General features: G+C 32.1%; 1 protein-coding gene across 1 annotated transcript in view; it reads left to right on the forward strand.

The window, feature by feature from the left end:
* The window catches only part of LOC106462664 (regulator of nonsense transcripts 2-like), a 126,482-nt gene that overhangs the window by 62,570 nt on the left and 50,027 nt on the right, over positions 1-13,885 (forward strand). Inside the window, exons 18-21 of the mRNA XM_013922608.2 lie at positions 1,848-1,923; positions 2,275-2,415; positions 7,641-7,741; positions 11,286-11,371. Of these exons, the coding sequence (XP_013778062.1) occupies positions 1,848-1,923; positions 2,275-2,415; positions 7,641-7,741; positions 11,286-11,371 (404 nt within the window). The remainder of the gene's footprint in view (positions 1-1,847; positions 1,924-2,274; positions 2,416-7,640; positions 7,742-11,285; positions 11,372-13,885) is intronic.

Consider the following 13,885-nt stretch of genomic DNA (forward strand, 5'->3'; position numbering starts at 1 on the left):
AATAGTATATATATATATATATATATATATATATTGTTTTGAATAATCATTTAAATTCTTAATTTTCATGTAAGTTGGTGCAGCTAATCCTGAGAACCCTTGAAACTCCTTGATTCCCATATGGTGTGGGGAAGGGACAAAACTGAAAATTTTCCAAATTATAAAAGTAGATTCCTGTATTGAATATTAACTTACATCTCCCCGCTTTTTAAATTTTCAAAATATAAATTTTAGATTATTGTTTAAAATGTTTTTAAATGTTCATCAATTATATTTTCTGGGGGAGGAAGAGGTCAAGAGCTTTAAGAATGATTGAAATAATGATTGATATATATTTGTTACTTTATAGATTTGATAGTTATTTATTGTTACTTTATTAACATTTTTATGCTTATACTGTGAGCTAAAAATAGCTGCTGCTATGGTTTTGGCTTTTTATGAGCTCATTGTTGTCCTAATTTTGGACCTTCTTTTTTAATAAATTCTTTAAAATGTTGAAAAAGAGAGAGAAAAAGGGGGCCTGGTGAGGATGTTTGCCCCAGAGTCTGTGCTGGCTCTTGATACTCCTGAGCACATGAGCAATGTTATTAATAAAACAATGCACTTAGGAGCTTTACTGTAAATATAAATTTAATATGTGTTGTATGAGCAAAGGAGGGTCTTTGTTGTTGATCAAGAAATTCTAACCCATTGGAGTTTTTTGTTTTGTTTTTGCTATAACTTCGTAAGTATTCTCATTAGCTGAAATGTGGTTGTTTGGCACTACTTTTATTGAATCGGTGATTCTGTTGATGGCCAGGTCAAGAATAATGTGGTAGGGAACAGTAAAGAAGCTCTCATGGAGCATTTAACATGCAAATGCAACCATTTACATTATGGAGTATGCTTAAAGTGCCACTGTTGTGATTGTTCATGTGACAGGTTTTTCCCCTGCAGTTAAAATATCTCAAAAGCATGGTGGGAAGCAACCATTGAATTCCAACTACTTTATGGAGGAATTTACTCTAGGTTGGGCATTACATCCACCATATGGTAACATTTTTGTCCAAAAGTATATAGATAGATTCAAGGATGATGTTCAAGAAAGGTCTTGAGGATAATTGGAATAAAATGGGCCCCGGAAGAATGCTTGAAGAACTGTGATCTACATATCCTAATCGAATCGATATACCATCTGACATGGAGATTCATCAGTGTATCACAGCCCTGACAGCGAAGTACAAAAAACATGGTACTCTTGACATGACTTGTTTCAGTGGAATACAGTAACCTTACAGACACACATTGATATCTATTGTGTCTTAATCGAACTACACCATTACACCTGAAAATGCAGTCTGCGAGCTCAAAGACAACATTCACAATGATGGTTTCCCTGAAGTCATTAGTTTCTTGAATGCAGTCACAGCTAAAGAAGAGCCAAACAGTTACCATCCCATAATAATTGTATTACCGTGCCTCTGTGCTTTACAATGCACATCCATTTGGAAACAAAGCATCGTAACTTTTAAAATATTTATTCAATTTTTTTGTAAAAAAACAATTGTGAGAATTTCTTGGCTCAAGATACATCTAAATACATGGTTTTTAACAGTTTTCACACTGGAAAGTTTTGGTAACCAACAATTCCATAGTATGACACGTATTAAAATAAAACTAAAATGAAGTATAGAATGTAATTACTCAGAATTAAGCCTGTCTTGTGTAATTCACTCAGTCTAAAATATTTAACAGTATTCTCAATGATTATCTACTAAGTGCTTCTCTTTTGCTTTTGTTAATTGTAAAAAAAAAAGTTATTTTCTTTATAAATTAAAAAAAACATTTTATAAATTTTATTTGATTAGATTCTTTTCAAGGATAGTGCTCAGGCTCCTATACTGAAAAGTCAGCTAGAACCAATGGATGCAGGCCTAGAAGAAGGTGAGGAGATCTTGTAATAGCATTATTTGCAATTTTTATTTGCTTTAAGACTAAGGAAACTGTTTTGATGCTATTTAAAGTGTTACATTGAGTGTTATTTACAAAATGAAATTATGAATATCTTGTAATACTTAATACACTTGGTCGAATATAACTGTTAATAACTTAGAGCCTTGCAATTGATTGCACTCATGTATTTTAATAGTATTTTCTTCATAGCCCAAGAGTACCTCTGAAGTGAGTGAATAAAATGAAAATGTAGTGAAATATTATTTTGCAACAGCTGTAGTATTGCCCTTAGAACAGAGTAAAGTGAATATGATATTTAACAGCAGTGAATTTTCATCTTAGAACTCAGTAAACTGGAACTTGATGAAGTAGAAGCCTTGGAACTAGAGGAAGAAAAATTGGAAGATTCTGATACAAAGTCTGAAACCAGCAGTAAACAAGATGAAAAAGATTTAACAGAGACAATCTTGCAGGATGTAGATGGTAACGTAGATTTTTTATTATTTCTCGGTAAACCTTTTTTTTTAATTAACACGTGGGAATTAAACAAATTGCCATTTATTGATGTTGAATAATTCAAACTTGTATTTTTCTGTAAAGAGCACTTGTTTCCAGTTATATTCATTCCACTGTTTGTGGTCCATTGCCCATTTCAGTTTTTGGTTTGGTTAAATTTTCTCAGCAGTGGTTTTCAAGCAGTTATACCACTATATGCTAATGTGTATATTACTGTTTTCAAAATAACATTCACAGCAACATATGTATACTCAACATAACTATCTCATAAAGAACCTACTCTGAGATACTTAACATTGCTTTTGGAAAGTTTTGGTTTTCTACTTCAACCACTTCTATTATTATGCCACTTTGTTATACCCTCTTCAGAGTCTTGCATACAGCTCCATCTGAAATGTAGCTTTAATATTCTAATCTCCAAAAGTTTTAGTTTTCTTCTTTTAAATTTTTTTACCTTTGGGTTGTGATTTCAGAGCTTGATGCTTAGAATTTTGTGGTTTTTAACTCTTCTTTATTTGCAGATTCCTTATTTGAAAGATTTTCCATTATTTTAGCACTTCCACAGATAATAAGTAGGCTGTCTTCTCACTATAGTATCATTGCTGCTGGTCAAAACAGACAATTTTTGTCTTCCTGTGTTTTTGCTCTCTGAAAATCAGTATTACATATTTTAGTTCTTTTAATCATTGCATGTAAGCTTTCATAATCAACTCAATTTTTGAGATATATCTTTTTATATTTCATTCATATAACTACACCAGAACCCAGACTTGTCAGCCCTGAAAATTTGCTGTCTTTGTTTTGTCATTGCTGATTTAATCCTTATGTAGGAAGAATTACATATGGTGTCATTGATTTATTGTTTGTATGGTGAATATTTTGTATGATTGGTCAAACACATGGTCACTAGGGTTGGCAAGTGAAGGTCTAATAGCTTTTTTCAGTTTCAACCGCTCATAAGAAATGCAGGTTCCATGTGTTGTAGTAGACTTCCTCCTAATAATACATTACAAATGGATGTGTCACTGTTCTTTTGTTTTATTTTGTATGTTTGTTTGAAGAATGATGTACTGTTTTCTTTGTTTTCCTAATTCTCATGATTTTATGAACATAGTAAAGAGCATTGGCTCAGAGTTCCATCTTTGGTCAGAGTGAAGTTCACGAGTACTCATTCCTCAAGGCATGCTCGATTAACCATGTAGAGATAAGCTCTGTCAGTTTGACCAATCTTGTAACCATGAAATTATACACGCGTTGCTATAACTATTAATGTAATAAGTTTATTGTCGTGAAATTATTCAAGCTTTTAGTAAGCATTATGGATAGCTTTTACACGAAAAAATGTGCTCTTTCAATGGTATTTTTACTACAGATTTGTCTCTTACTTTATTAAGTATTTACTGAGTCGGGCTGAGTGAAAAGCAACCTTCATGCAAAGAAGAAAAATACTTCTTTTCATAATTCATATATATAACTTTGAGTCCCCTAAATGAATATCACAAGTTTTTTCTGTAAAACTTTATAATTTATCTCTTATTCTTTCTACCCTAACACTAAATATAGTGAAATAATCAATGTACAGTGAATGAAAGTTGAAAAATCCTAAATATAATAAGAAATGCTTTTTTTTCTTGAATGAATGCAGATTATAACACAATTATAATTATTTTTCCTAACAGTTTCAGGCTTCTTAACTTTTTCACAACTCCTTCCATTTTAGACATTGTTCTTTGAACCATGTCTCACTAGCATAACAAAGCAATAAATCACCAGGAAAGTGTTTAGGGTAAACAAACTATCAAGGTGCATCGTGAGATGGCAGCTTGCATGCATTCCTCCAAGAAAGATTACAGAAATATTGTTTCTTAATTTTTCTAATTTTTACATTATTGTTACTCATGTTAAAATATATATAACAATAAATGAAAATATATATATATATATATATATATATATATACAAAACAGGTAATTGAGCACTTATTTTAGCCTTGAGGCCTTTTGCACTCAGATGCTTGGTTTATTAAGCTTATTTTTTTTCTCGCTATGTGCATTGTCAAATACTAATTTACTTAGCTTTCAATATGCATTTTAGGTGACAAAAAATATACTAGGCACAAGAATAGAATGCCCCAAAACTACTATAATTTATTTGGCTTTTTAACTGACCTATAGATTAGTTTAAAAATGCTATTACTGCTTTGAACAACATCTTTAGTCAAAACACATTAGTTTCTCCTTGCAAACTATCAGCTTTGATTGCTAAAACAATAAAGACAGTAGTTTGCTCTATGTAATGTAGAATATACTCTTTCTGAGATAAATCAAAATATAGTTGATGCACAGATAATCAACAGCATATCCTCAGTCAGGGTACTCTCAGTAATTGTTTCAGTCCAATCAGTGAACACCAAGTTCTTCCTATTGATTATGCATTTCTAATAGCGCTCTCAGAGAGAATTATGGACATTTCTTAAATTATGGAGGATATGGGAGGGGCATGTCCTTGGGTTGAACAAATATACTGATATCTCAGTAATGCAAGAAGAGGTTGAAATTGTATATTGTGGCTTGCCAGTATCTATAATGTGTATTTCTAATGGTTGAACAATCTGAAGCCCTTACAAGAAAGAGAAAAAATCTGGAAATGAGAATTTATTGTTTCACTCTGTCATGTGACTCAGGTGCAGATTGACAATTTATTTAGCTATTTCCTCTTGAAATTAAGAAATTAAAACTTAGTTAATATAAAAAGATTTAATTATAAACTACATTTTTTGCTGGCAAGTTTATTAACATATATTCATAATAAAGTAGTTTACAGTTTGGATGCAACTGTATTTACATGTCCATAGGATTAACAAATTCCACACCAGTGTTTCAATTTCTTAATTTGGTTTTGCATATGTTTCTGGGCTCTACCATAATGTGAGAACCTTAATCATTCACCTGAATTTAGCAGTGAACCAAGAACATTGATTTATACACTACTGTAGTAATTGACTATACTATTGCTTGTGGGATTCATTCTTTACATGGCACAGGTTGAGGTTTAGTATCAGTCTTAATACAACTAGTGAAATATCTTTTATGTGCTCTCTCTGAAGTCATCTTAGCACCTAGTTGTATAGCTGTTTAAAATTGATAAAGTCCTTATAATTGGAGTATCTGGATAATACCAACTACAGTTGTTCTTTGTGGTTTCCTTGTATTTTCTCACTAACTGTAGAGAATGCTAATTTTAAACTTTAAATGAAATAAATAGACTTTATTGTACTTTAGGGAGCTGATGTTTGCTGAGATTTGTGCTTTTTCTCTTTAATTCATCAAATGAGTGGCCCAATAATGAAAGAATCCTTGTACTCTTTGGTTTTCGAAGCTGTGTAGTAGACCATTTAAATTCATCACTACCTTATTAAGGCACATAAAGAACCTAGCTTTAAACTAGGTTTAATAATGAATTTCCATTTCCATGTTTCTTTACTGAATTATGTGCTGTAGTAAAGTCATACTTGTAAAGATATCATCACAGTCATGTTTTCTGCAGCTAAGGTATTAACTGTAAATAATCAGTTTGGAAGGTAAACTTGAGGTTATGCTGGTAGTAGTGGAAATGACACAGTGTGAATAGCTGATGTTGAGATAAATCTTTCCAAGAACAACATTTTTTGAAGAGGATGAGCTGGCTAAAGTAATGACTTTAGCAAATGATAGTAGCAATATTATAGATCCAAATATCCTTTGATATATGTGTGAACTTGTACATCTTCAGACTTTCTTGGATACGTGGAAACGTATCTCCTTGTCACTTGTAACAAAAAACACTGCAGAAAAGATGATCACATTTCTCTGGTTTAGTTTGTCCTTATCAGACAGACAAGTACTTTCTGCAGGTCAACACTGTGACATGAAAGTCTTTCTGTGGGTTGTGATTTCATCCAGGTAACTATGCCATGACAATCCACTCAGAATATGCTCCATTGATCATCTAAAAGTTATTTGAGCATTGCATATGTCATATTTAAGAATAACAAACCTGTTGTAAAAGTTGTCTTCATTTTTTTACTTTCTCTGAGTACTTGTAAGCATTTAACCCCTCACGTTACCAACTTGCTTGTATACCATTCACTGCTAGTGAGTCCAAATATTGCATCATATTAAGTAAGGAGGACTGGCAAGGTCAATAACTAAAACTAACTTAGTATCAGAGTTAGTATTTAAGTACTTTGTAACTGATTGAAACACACAGAAAATTGTAGATGTTTATATTTTGTCCAGAGAGGGTGCAAAAATATTGTTGCATATGCAAATAGTTAATTATAGAAAGCCAGTAACATGTTTGCCCATTGACTATAAGGTAATTTCATACTATTTCTGAATACTTTTTTATTTACTACTGAAAATAGTTAAAAAAACAGCAGAATTTCCTTATCCACATTTTTGAACTAGTTTTCCATAAAAAATCTTCATACAATGTTTCACATTGACATCCAAAATATTTAAGAACTACAAGTCAGGGAAGGGCTGAAATTGAATCAAACATCAAGAAACCTTTATGAGTATAATGACACAAAGTGATGTAATACTTTGAATATGATATAAAAGTTATATTTGGACTCTTTAAAAGTATTTCCTGTATATTGTATTACAATATGGTTTCTGAATACTGTTCTGACTATATTGTGTTTATGTGTGCTTTATATGTCTTCAGAGAGACCTTTGACATAGGACATCTGTGTGTATGTATAATTTTGTTCCTTACTTATTCTTTGTGTTATCCTCCTTATCAAGTGTTCTGGGTGTGCTTGGATGTATAGGATGGATATAGAAGTATGTTTATAAAGCCTTGTTTTTGTATTAAAAGATTATTGTACTCTGTGAATGCTACCAATAAATTTTACTTTTCTTGATGATTTATATATTACTTCTTAATTTAATTGCTTTTTTTTTTACTTTAGAAAACCTCCTTACATTTTCTTTTCTTTGTCTTATTTTCAGTTAGTGAAAAATGTTTTTGTTAAAAATACCATCCAAGGGTAATTAAAAAAAAAAGCAAGCTGTTTGATGATTTATTTTTTAGAGAAATTGAAATGGGATGTGATCATAAATTGTAGAAAAAAAAGTATAACAAATATTGCAACATTACTTATTAACTCAAACCCCATGCTTCATAAAATGCTTTATTTATTTTAGAATCAGACGAAAATTCTGGCATAGTTGCTACCAACAAGATGATCCTCGATGGATTTTTATTTTCTCTTCTAAACTGTGTTAACAGAGAAATGATTGACCAGGTGAGATTTTCTTTTACCACCAGATTTAGACCACTTCATGGAGGGTTTGTAATATTGATAGAAAAACATTTATGTAAAAAAAATAATAATGTTTATTCAAATTTCAGTTACTATTTTATTTTGTAGCATTTCTAAATAATATGGACTTGAAGAACAAATTATGGGTTTCATGTTCACAGAAATATGTAATGTGTGTATAAAAGTGTTGTAAGAGACATTGATTTTTATAACAGTTTTTGAGCTTAAAACTTGAGAATCAAGAGTGTTTATTTATTTTACTTTCTTTTGAAAATGTTTAGAAATTTATTACTAAATTAAGGAAAATGTCTACTAATGTGAATTAAATTCCTGAATTACTATTTTTTGTGCATTTTCGATATTATTAAGAAGAAATGTGTTTAGCTGAGAGCATCTATGCTTCAGTATTGTCTGCAGTAGAAATTTAGTTTCAACAAGGTACCTTATTTCTGCTCACGTACATAGCTATTGTTCAATGCTGCCCTCTATTTTCAATTTTGTTTTCCACATGTCACAAACCTTTCACTCCTGCATACCCCTCAGTTCACATGGTTTAACTGATTCATGCATGCAAATTGTCATGCAACAAACCTCCACCAAGAGACGTGCCACACACACACACACACACACACATGACTCCCTCTGTTATTCTACCTAACTATCACTTCTCATTTGGCAGTGCTCATGTTCTGACGTTTAGTTTGTGCTTTCTTCAAGTGTTTTTTCTTTCGTATCTTCATATTAATTTCTCTCAACGAGTTTACTATTTATTATACAATAGTGACATTTGTAACTTATTCCGAAGTGGAATTATTTTATGTTTCTATCAAATTATAGAACATACTTCATTACCTATTTTTCTACTTTTTATTTCTTTCTGTCAACCAGTTGTGTTTAGTTATGAATTTTAAATTATGAATTCCAAATTCAAAGTTACCACTTTGAAGGTTGTATCATCTATCAGCACGTTTACACGGACTTCAGGTGGCGGTCCTCGACTGGGGAATTATTGGCTTTACTTTATCGAGAGATTGATTGTCCTATGAGCTGACCTTCATTTGGCCTCAACTTGAGTTTGGGGGCCCACATTTTGAAATACAGTCCTGCAACTTTGGAAAGATAAGGCATCATACTGTTATGGCTTTTTAATATTTTTACTATTAATATTATTATCTGTAGTTATTTGGGTTCACTAACATAAGTTTAGTTGGATTGGTCAATACTCATACTCAAGTTCAGGTTTGAAATTAGAGCTTAGTTGAATCCTTTGTCCTATAACGTTAGATTAGGCTTAACATGGATCTTTGTTATTTTAGGATTACTTCTAATTCCTCTTATTGGTATATCATAAATAAGGTTAACTATATTGTTTTTTGTTCAAAACATTACATCTCATAAGTATGTTATTGTCAATATATACTTACTTAATTTTACAATATAACATTGATTTCATTTTTGTTATTATTTATCTTTTATACTTCTTCATATTAACTTTGTTTGTGTGAACTCCTGGAGCCGAGATCTGCACAGATTTCTTTTTCCGATATTGTACATATTGTTCTTATATTAAGGTTTTTAAATTAAAGCTCAGTGATAAACTTTGTCCTGCACAGCTCAATTAGGCTTAACAAGTGCCTGTTATTTTTGATTTACTGTATTTCTACTTATGGGTAAATCAATAATTAGGTTAAATATCTTGTTTTCTTCAACATATAACATCTTATACATGTTTATTTCACTATACATTTCGACTATTTCATTTTCATAATTTCATATAATTTATAATTTTTAGACCTATTTTAGTTTGTGAGGACCCCTGGGGGTCGGAGTCCATCCTACTTTCTCCCGATATTGCTCACCTTCCTCCTATGATTACCGAACCTGTTTAGTACAACCTAGATTTTGTCAGTTTTCCTCCACCTGATTGTGGCTTGCCTTCCTAGGCCTCTACTGCGGAATCTGCTAGGCCTATCTCAACCTTTTTTAGATTGAGTTAATCCTATCTTTTTATTCCCCACCTAGTTTTCCAGCTTTGTCTTACCATATCAACTCTCCTATAAGAAATGTCTACCTTACACCTCCATTCTTAGGCGTTTCACCTATATCTAGGGGATTTTCATGGGATACCTCTTCCTCCCTCCCTCCATGTTGGAGCATTTGCCTTCTTCAGTTCTTTCCATCCATATGTGGCTTCTTTGCTTTTGGAATCTTCTGGGGTGGGACACTATCTTGTACTGTTTGTTTACCATCCACTTCTAACGGTCAGCTCTTTTTCTCCACTGGTCTGTTTTTTTTTTTGTCTACCTCTGTGCATTTAGTATCATGTGAGGTATTTGCAATGCTGTATTCTTTTTTTTTTTTGATTGCTCTTTTGTTGCAATCTGAGTTATTGCCATCTTTATTCATGTTCCATGTCTGGCACCTTCCCATCCTCTACCTGTCTATTCTTTGTGTATGCTCGATGCTGATTGGAGTTCTAGATATATCGGTCCTTCCTCACTCACTTCTTGGTTTTTCCTATTTTAATATGAAGTCTGATCACAGTTGGGTGGGCAACTTCTGCAGGACTGAGAATTCCCACGTTACTCGTTCTTATTTTTCATTTCTCGGGACACTATCTTTGTTTTTTTTTTACCGTGTGATTCGGTACCAGCTTTGTGCCTTGCCCTACGGACTTCCTTTGGTTCTGTATGTCTTTCGTCAGGTAGTTTGTGTTTTACCCAACTTCTGTTAGCTCCTGAACAGGGGATAGTTTTCTCTCCCATTGGATGTCTTTCGTCAGGTAGTTTGTGTTTTACCCAACTTCTGTTAGCTCCTGAACAGGGGATAGTTTTCTCTCCCATTGGGACGTGCTCCTCACAATTTTCTGCTTGTATCTGTCACCCCTTTTCCATATCTGGATGAAGAGTATACCTGGTACAAAAGTGGTGTAGTCTCCCACGTATAATCCAATCCTGTTATTAGAGGGTTCCCTCATTAGGGTGTCCTTTGGATGCTTTCAATGAATGCTTCTACTTTTTTCTTCGCATCAATCCCTCCACCTTTTCAATGTGGGATTTTAGCTATGTATGTAAGAAGTAAGGTACCTTGTTGGAAGTTATAATTTTCTTACACTGAAAATGTATTTCCAATAGGTACTTACTTCCACTAGCACTTCCTCCCCACTGTCAACCAGTACTTACATTTCTGCCTAAACTTGAAGTGATAGTTAGGTAGAATAGCATAGAGGGAGTCACGTGGGTGTGTCATACTACTATTTGTGGAGGTTTGTCACATAATAATTTGCATGCAAGAATCAGTTAACCCACATGAATCGAGGGGTGTATGTGGGAGTGAAAGGCATATGAAAAAATTTTGCAAATAGAAGGCAGCACTGAAACAAGAATAGCTATGTATGTGAGTTGAAGTAAGTACTGTCGGAAATATATTTTCAGTGTAGGAAAATTATAACCTTGTGTAATAGTAAAGTACTGTTGTTATGTTATTGTGAAAGCAAAAAGAAACTGCATTTCAAAATTTTTTCTAGGCTGCTGTGGACTTTTGTATGAATTTAAACACGAAACCTAACAGAAAAAAGTTAGTCCGGACATTGTTCTTAGTGCCACGTACGAGGTAAGATCTAGCATAAGTTTGTATTTGTTATATTATCTTTTGATGGTTTCTTAAACAAAAAAAAACACTGGTAAGATTTAGCATAAGTTTGTATTTGTTATATTATCTTTTCATGGTTTCTTAAACAAAAAAAAAAACACTGGTACTAATTTAAAATCATACTTGGTCTAAAATAACTTAAAACATATTTCATTATTGTCATTTTGTTGCTTGTTATCCATTTATGTTTTATTTGTGTGTGTTAAGTAACTTTTTTGTAGAGTCGAGTAGAAAATTTATAGACCATCATCTGTATAGATTCTTTGATTGTGCATAAAGATTGTAGATATTTAGAGGGTGTGTAGGCTTTTAATTTTTAATTTTTGACTTAATTAATATTCATATATCATCACTTAGAAGTCTTAAAAACATGAAGAAATAATTATTGTACTTTCAAATATTTATTCTTTTATTTAAGTTTTTAATGTGAGGTGTGATAAAAGCATAAAAAATATCTTTATAAACATAATTTTTCCAGTGTAATAAAATATTTGTGATTTTTATGTGTCGGGGAACTTGTATGTGTCACTGAAATGACCTGCTGTTCCTGTTTTTCATGTGGAATACATCACTACTGGACTTTTTTAGTGTAATTTATGTTGCATCATGGTTTTTGAAATAGATAAACATGTTCAATGATAATATTCACAATGTTTTTTAAGATTGATTTTGACTCCTTAATTGTGTAATTTTTGGGACAGAAATTCATTTTTTCTTCTTAGTTGTAATAATTGACTTTCTGTAAAAGTTTGATTAAGTTGAATTAATGGTGAAATACAACTTTGGGTCACATAAATTGCCTATTAATTTGCCATTGTGTATATGCTCTGAAACTTTGCTGGGCATTGACACATCAATCTGCATACTAGTACTGCAGTTTTTTTTTTTTCTCTTACCTCCCTTGTAATATGCAATTCACCTTCCTATTCCTTTCTAGTAGCCTACTTGGCTTTGCTGGGGTAGATGGGCATCTGACTTTAGTATTGTTTACATGCCTCCTTCTGAGACTAGTAACTATGCAAGATTCATATTGAAATTAAATCTTCTCAACTGACCAACATTTTTCTTTTATATGTAAAAAAGCATTGAACATTGCAGTGTCAAACAAATTCATAAAAATGTTTAGGTAATATTTCTTCATTTTTTCCCTTACTGTCTTGTAATTGTGTAGTTGAGAATCTCTGAGGTCGACTCCTTCCATGTGTTTATTTTAGTCTAGCACCACTGATGGCTTGTAGGCTGTATCAATATTTTATGAAACTTGCATATTTATGCATCATGAATTGTACTTGTTAATGTGACTTCACTAGGACCCATCTAATTCAAAATCATCAGCTTGTAACAACAAGCAGTAACAATATTACCTCTTTTTCAGTTTCTCTTTTGTTTTGTAGAACATGAGGAATGTCTCTTTAGTTTAGTCTTCAGATATTACAATATAATTTTTTGGGCACATAATTTCTTCATCAGATGGTGACTCGTGTACCAGTTATTTAGCTGTTATGCAGCTCAAACAACTTCATCCCAGATCTCTTCCTGTGTGACTGAATATATGCTTTCCATCCCAAGCATTCTCTCTATAACATAACAGATCCCCTCCCCATCAGGGGTAGGATATGGACAGATCTAAATTTTTGCAGAAAGTATTCTGTGGGTGGTTTTATTTTGAAAAGATTTGACTTGCTTTCTGCTCATTAAAATGGCCAACAAATTTTTCTCTGATCTTGACCTCACCTCATATTACTTAATTGTTAGTATTTCATTAATAGGAATATCTATACAAAGTTTCAAAGACATCCATGCAAAAATAGACAAGAAAAGTGCTAAAAATGTAAACTTTTGTAAGGTGGCTTAGTAGACATGATGATATTATGTAACAATAGATCTGTCGATTTCTGGTTACATTTGTTATTAAGAATCTGTGTCATCCTACACAGTCATGACTATAGACAGCGCTTTTTTTTGCCATGTAGCCATGTATGCTAACCTAATGTGTCCAGACATAAACACTTTCAGCAGAATATTTGGATAGGTGTATTTTTGCCTTGACATTGCTATCACTATGTGACAGTCAACCAATCACTATGGGAAACTTCTTCTCAGACATAACTATGGAAGAGAATGGTGTTTCAATGCTCTTCTTTTTCCAAAATACATTTTTTTTCAGGCTTACTTAAAATATTTTACAATAGCTGCAGTCCTAGGAATGTTTTCATCACTGCAGCACTATATTTCACAGAATATAGTATGAAATTGTTTTAACATTACAGCTAAAACAATGGGGCTTTTAGAAATACAAGGATCTAGATAAAAATAATGCTGCTTAAAGGCATATTATTTGAAAACCAATAACAGTTCAGTAGATGAACATAAAGGTGCATTAGAAAAACCTCATGCTTGATTTTTTTAATTTGCATATATATATATATATATATATATATATATATATATATATATATAATAGTAGTAAGTAAA

The sequence above is a fragment of the Limulus polyphemus genome, unplaced genomic scaffold (genome assembly GCF_000517525.1).
Source record: "Limulus polyphemus unplaced genomic scaffold, Limulus_polyphemus-2.1.2 Scaffold1219, whole genome shotgun sequence".
Taxonomy (NCBI): domain Eukaryota; kingdom Metazoa; phylum Arthropoda; class Merostomata; order Xiphosura; family Limulidae; genus Limulus; species Limulus polyphemus.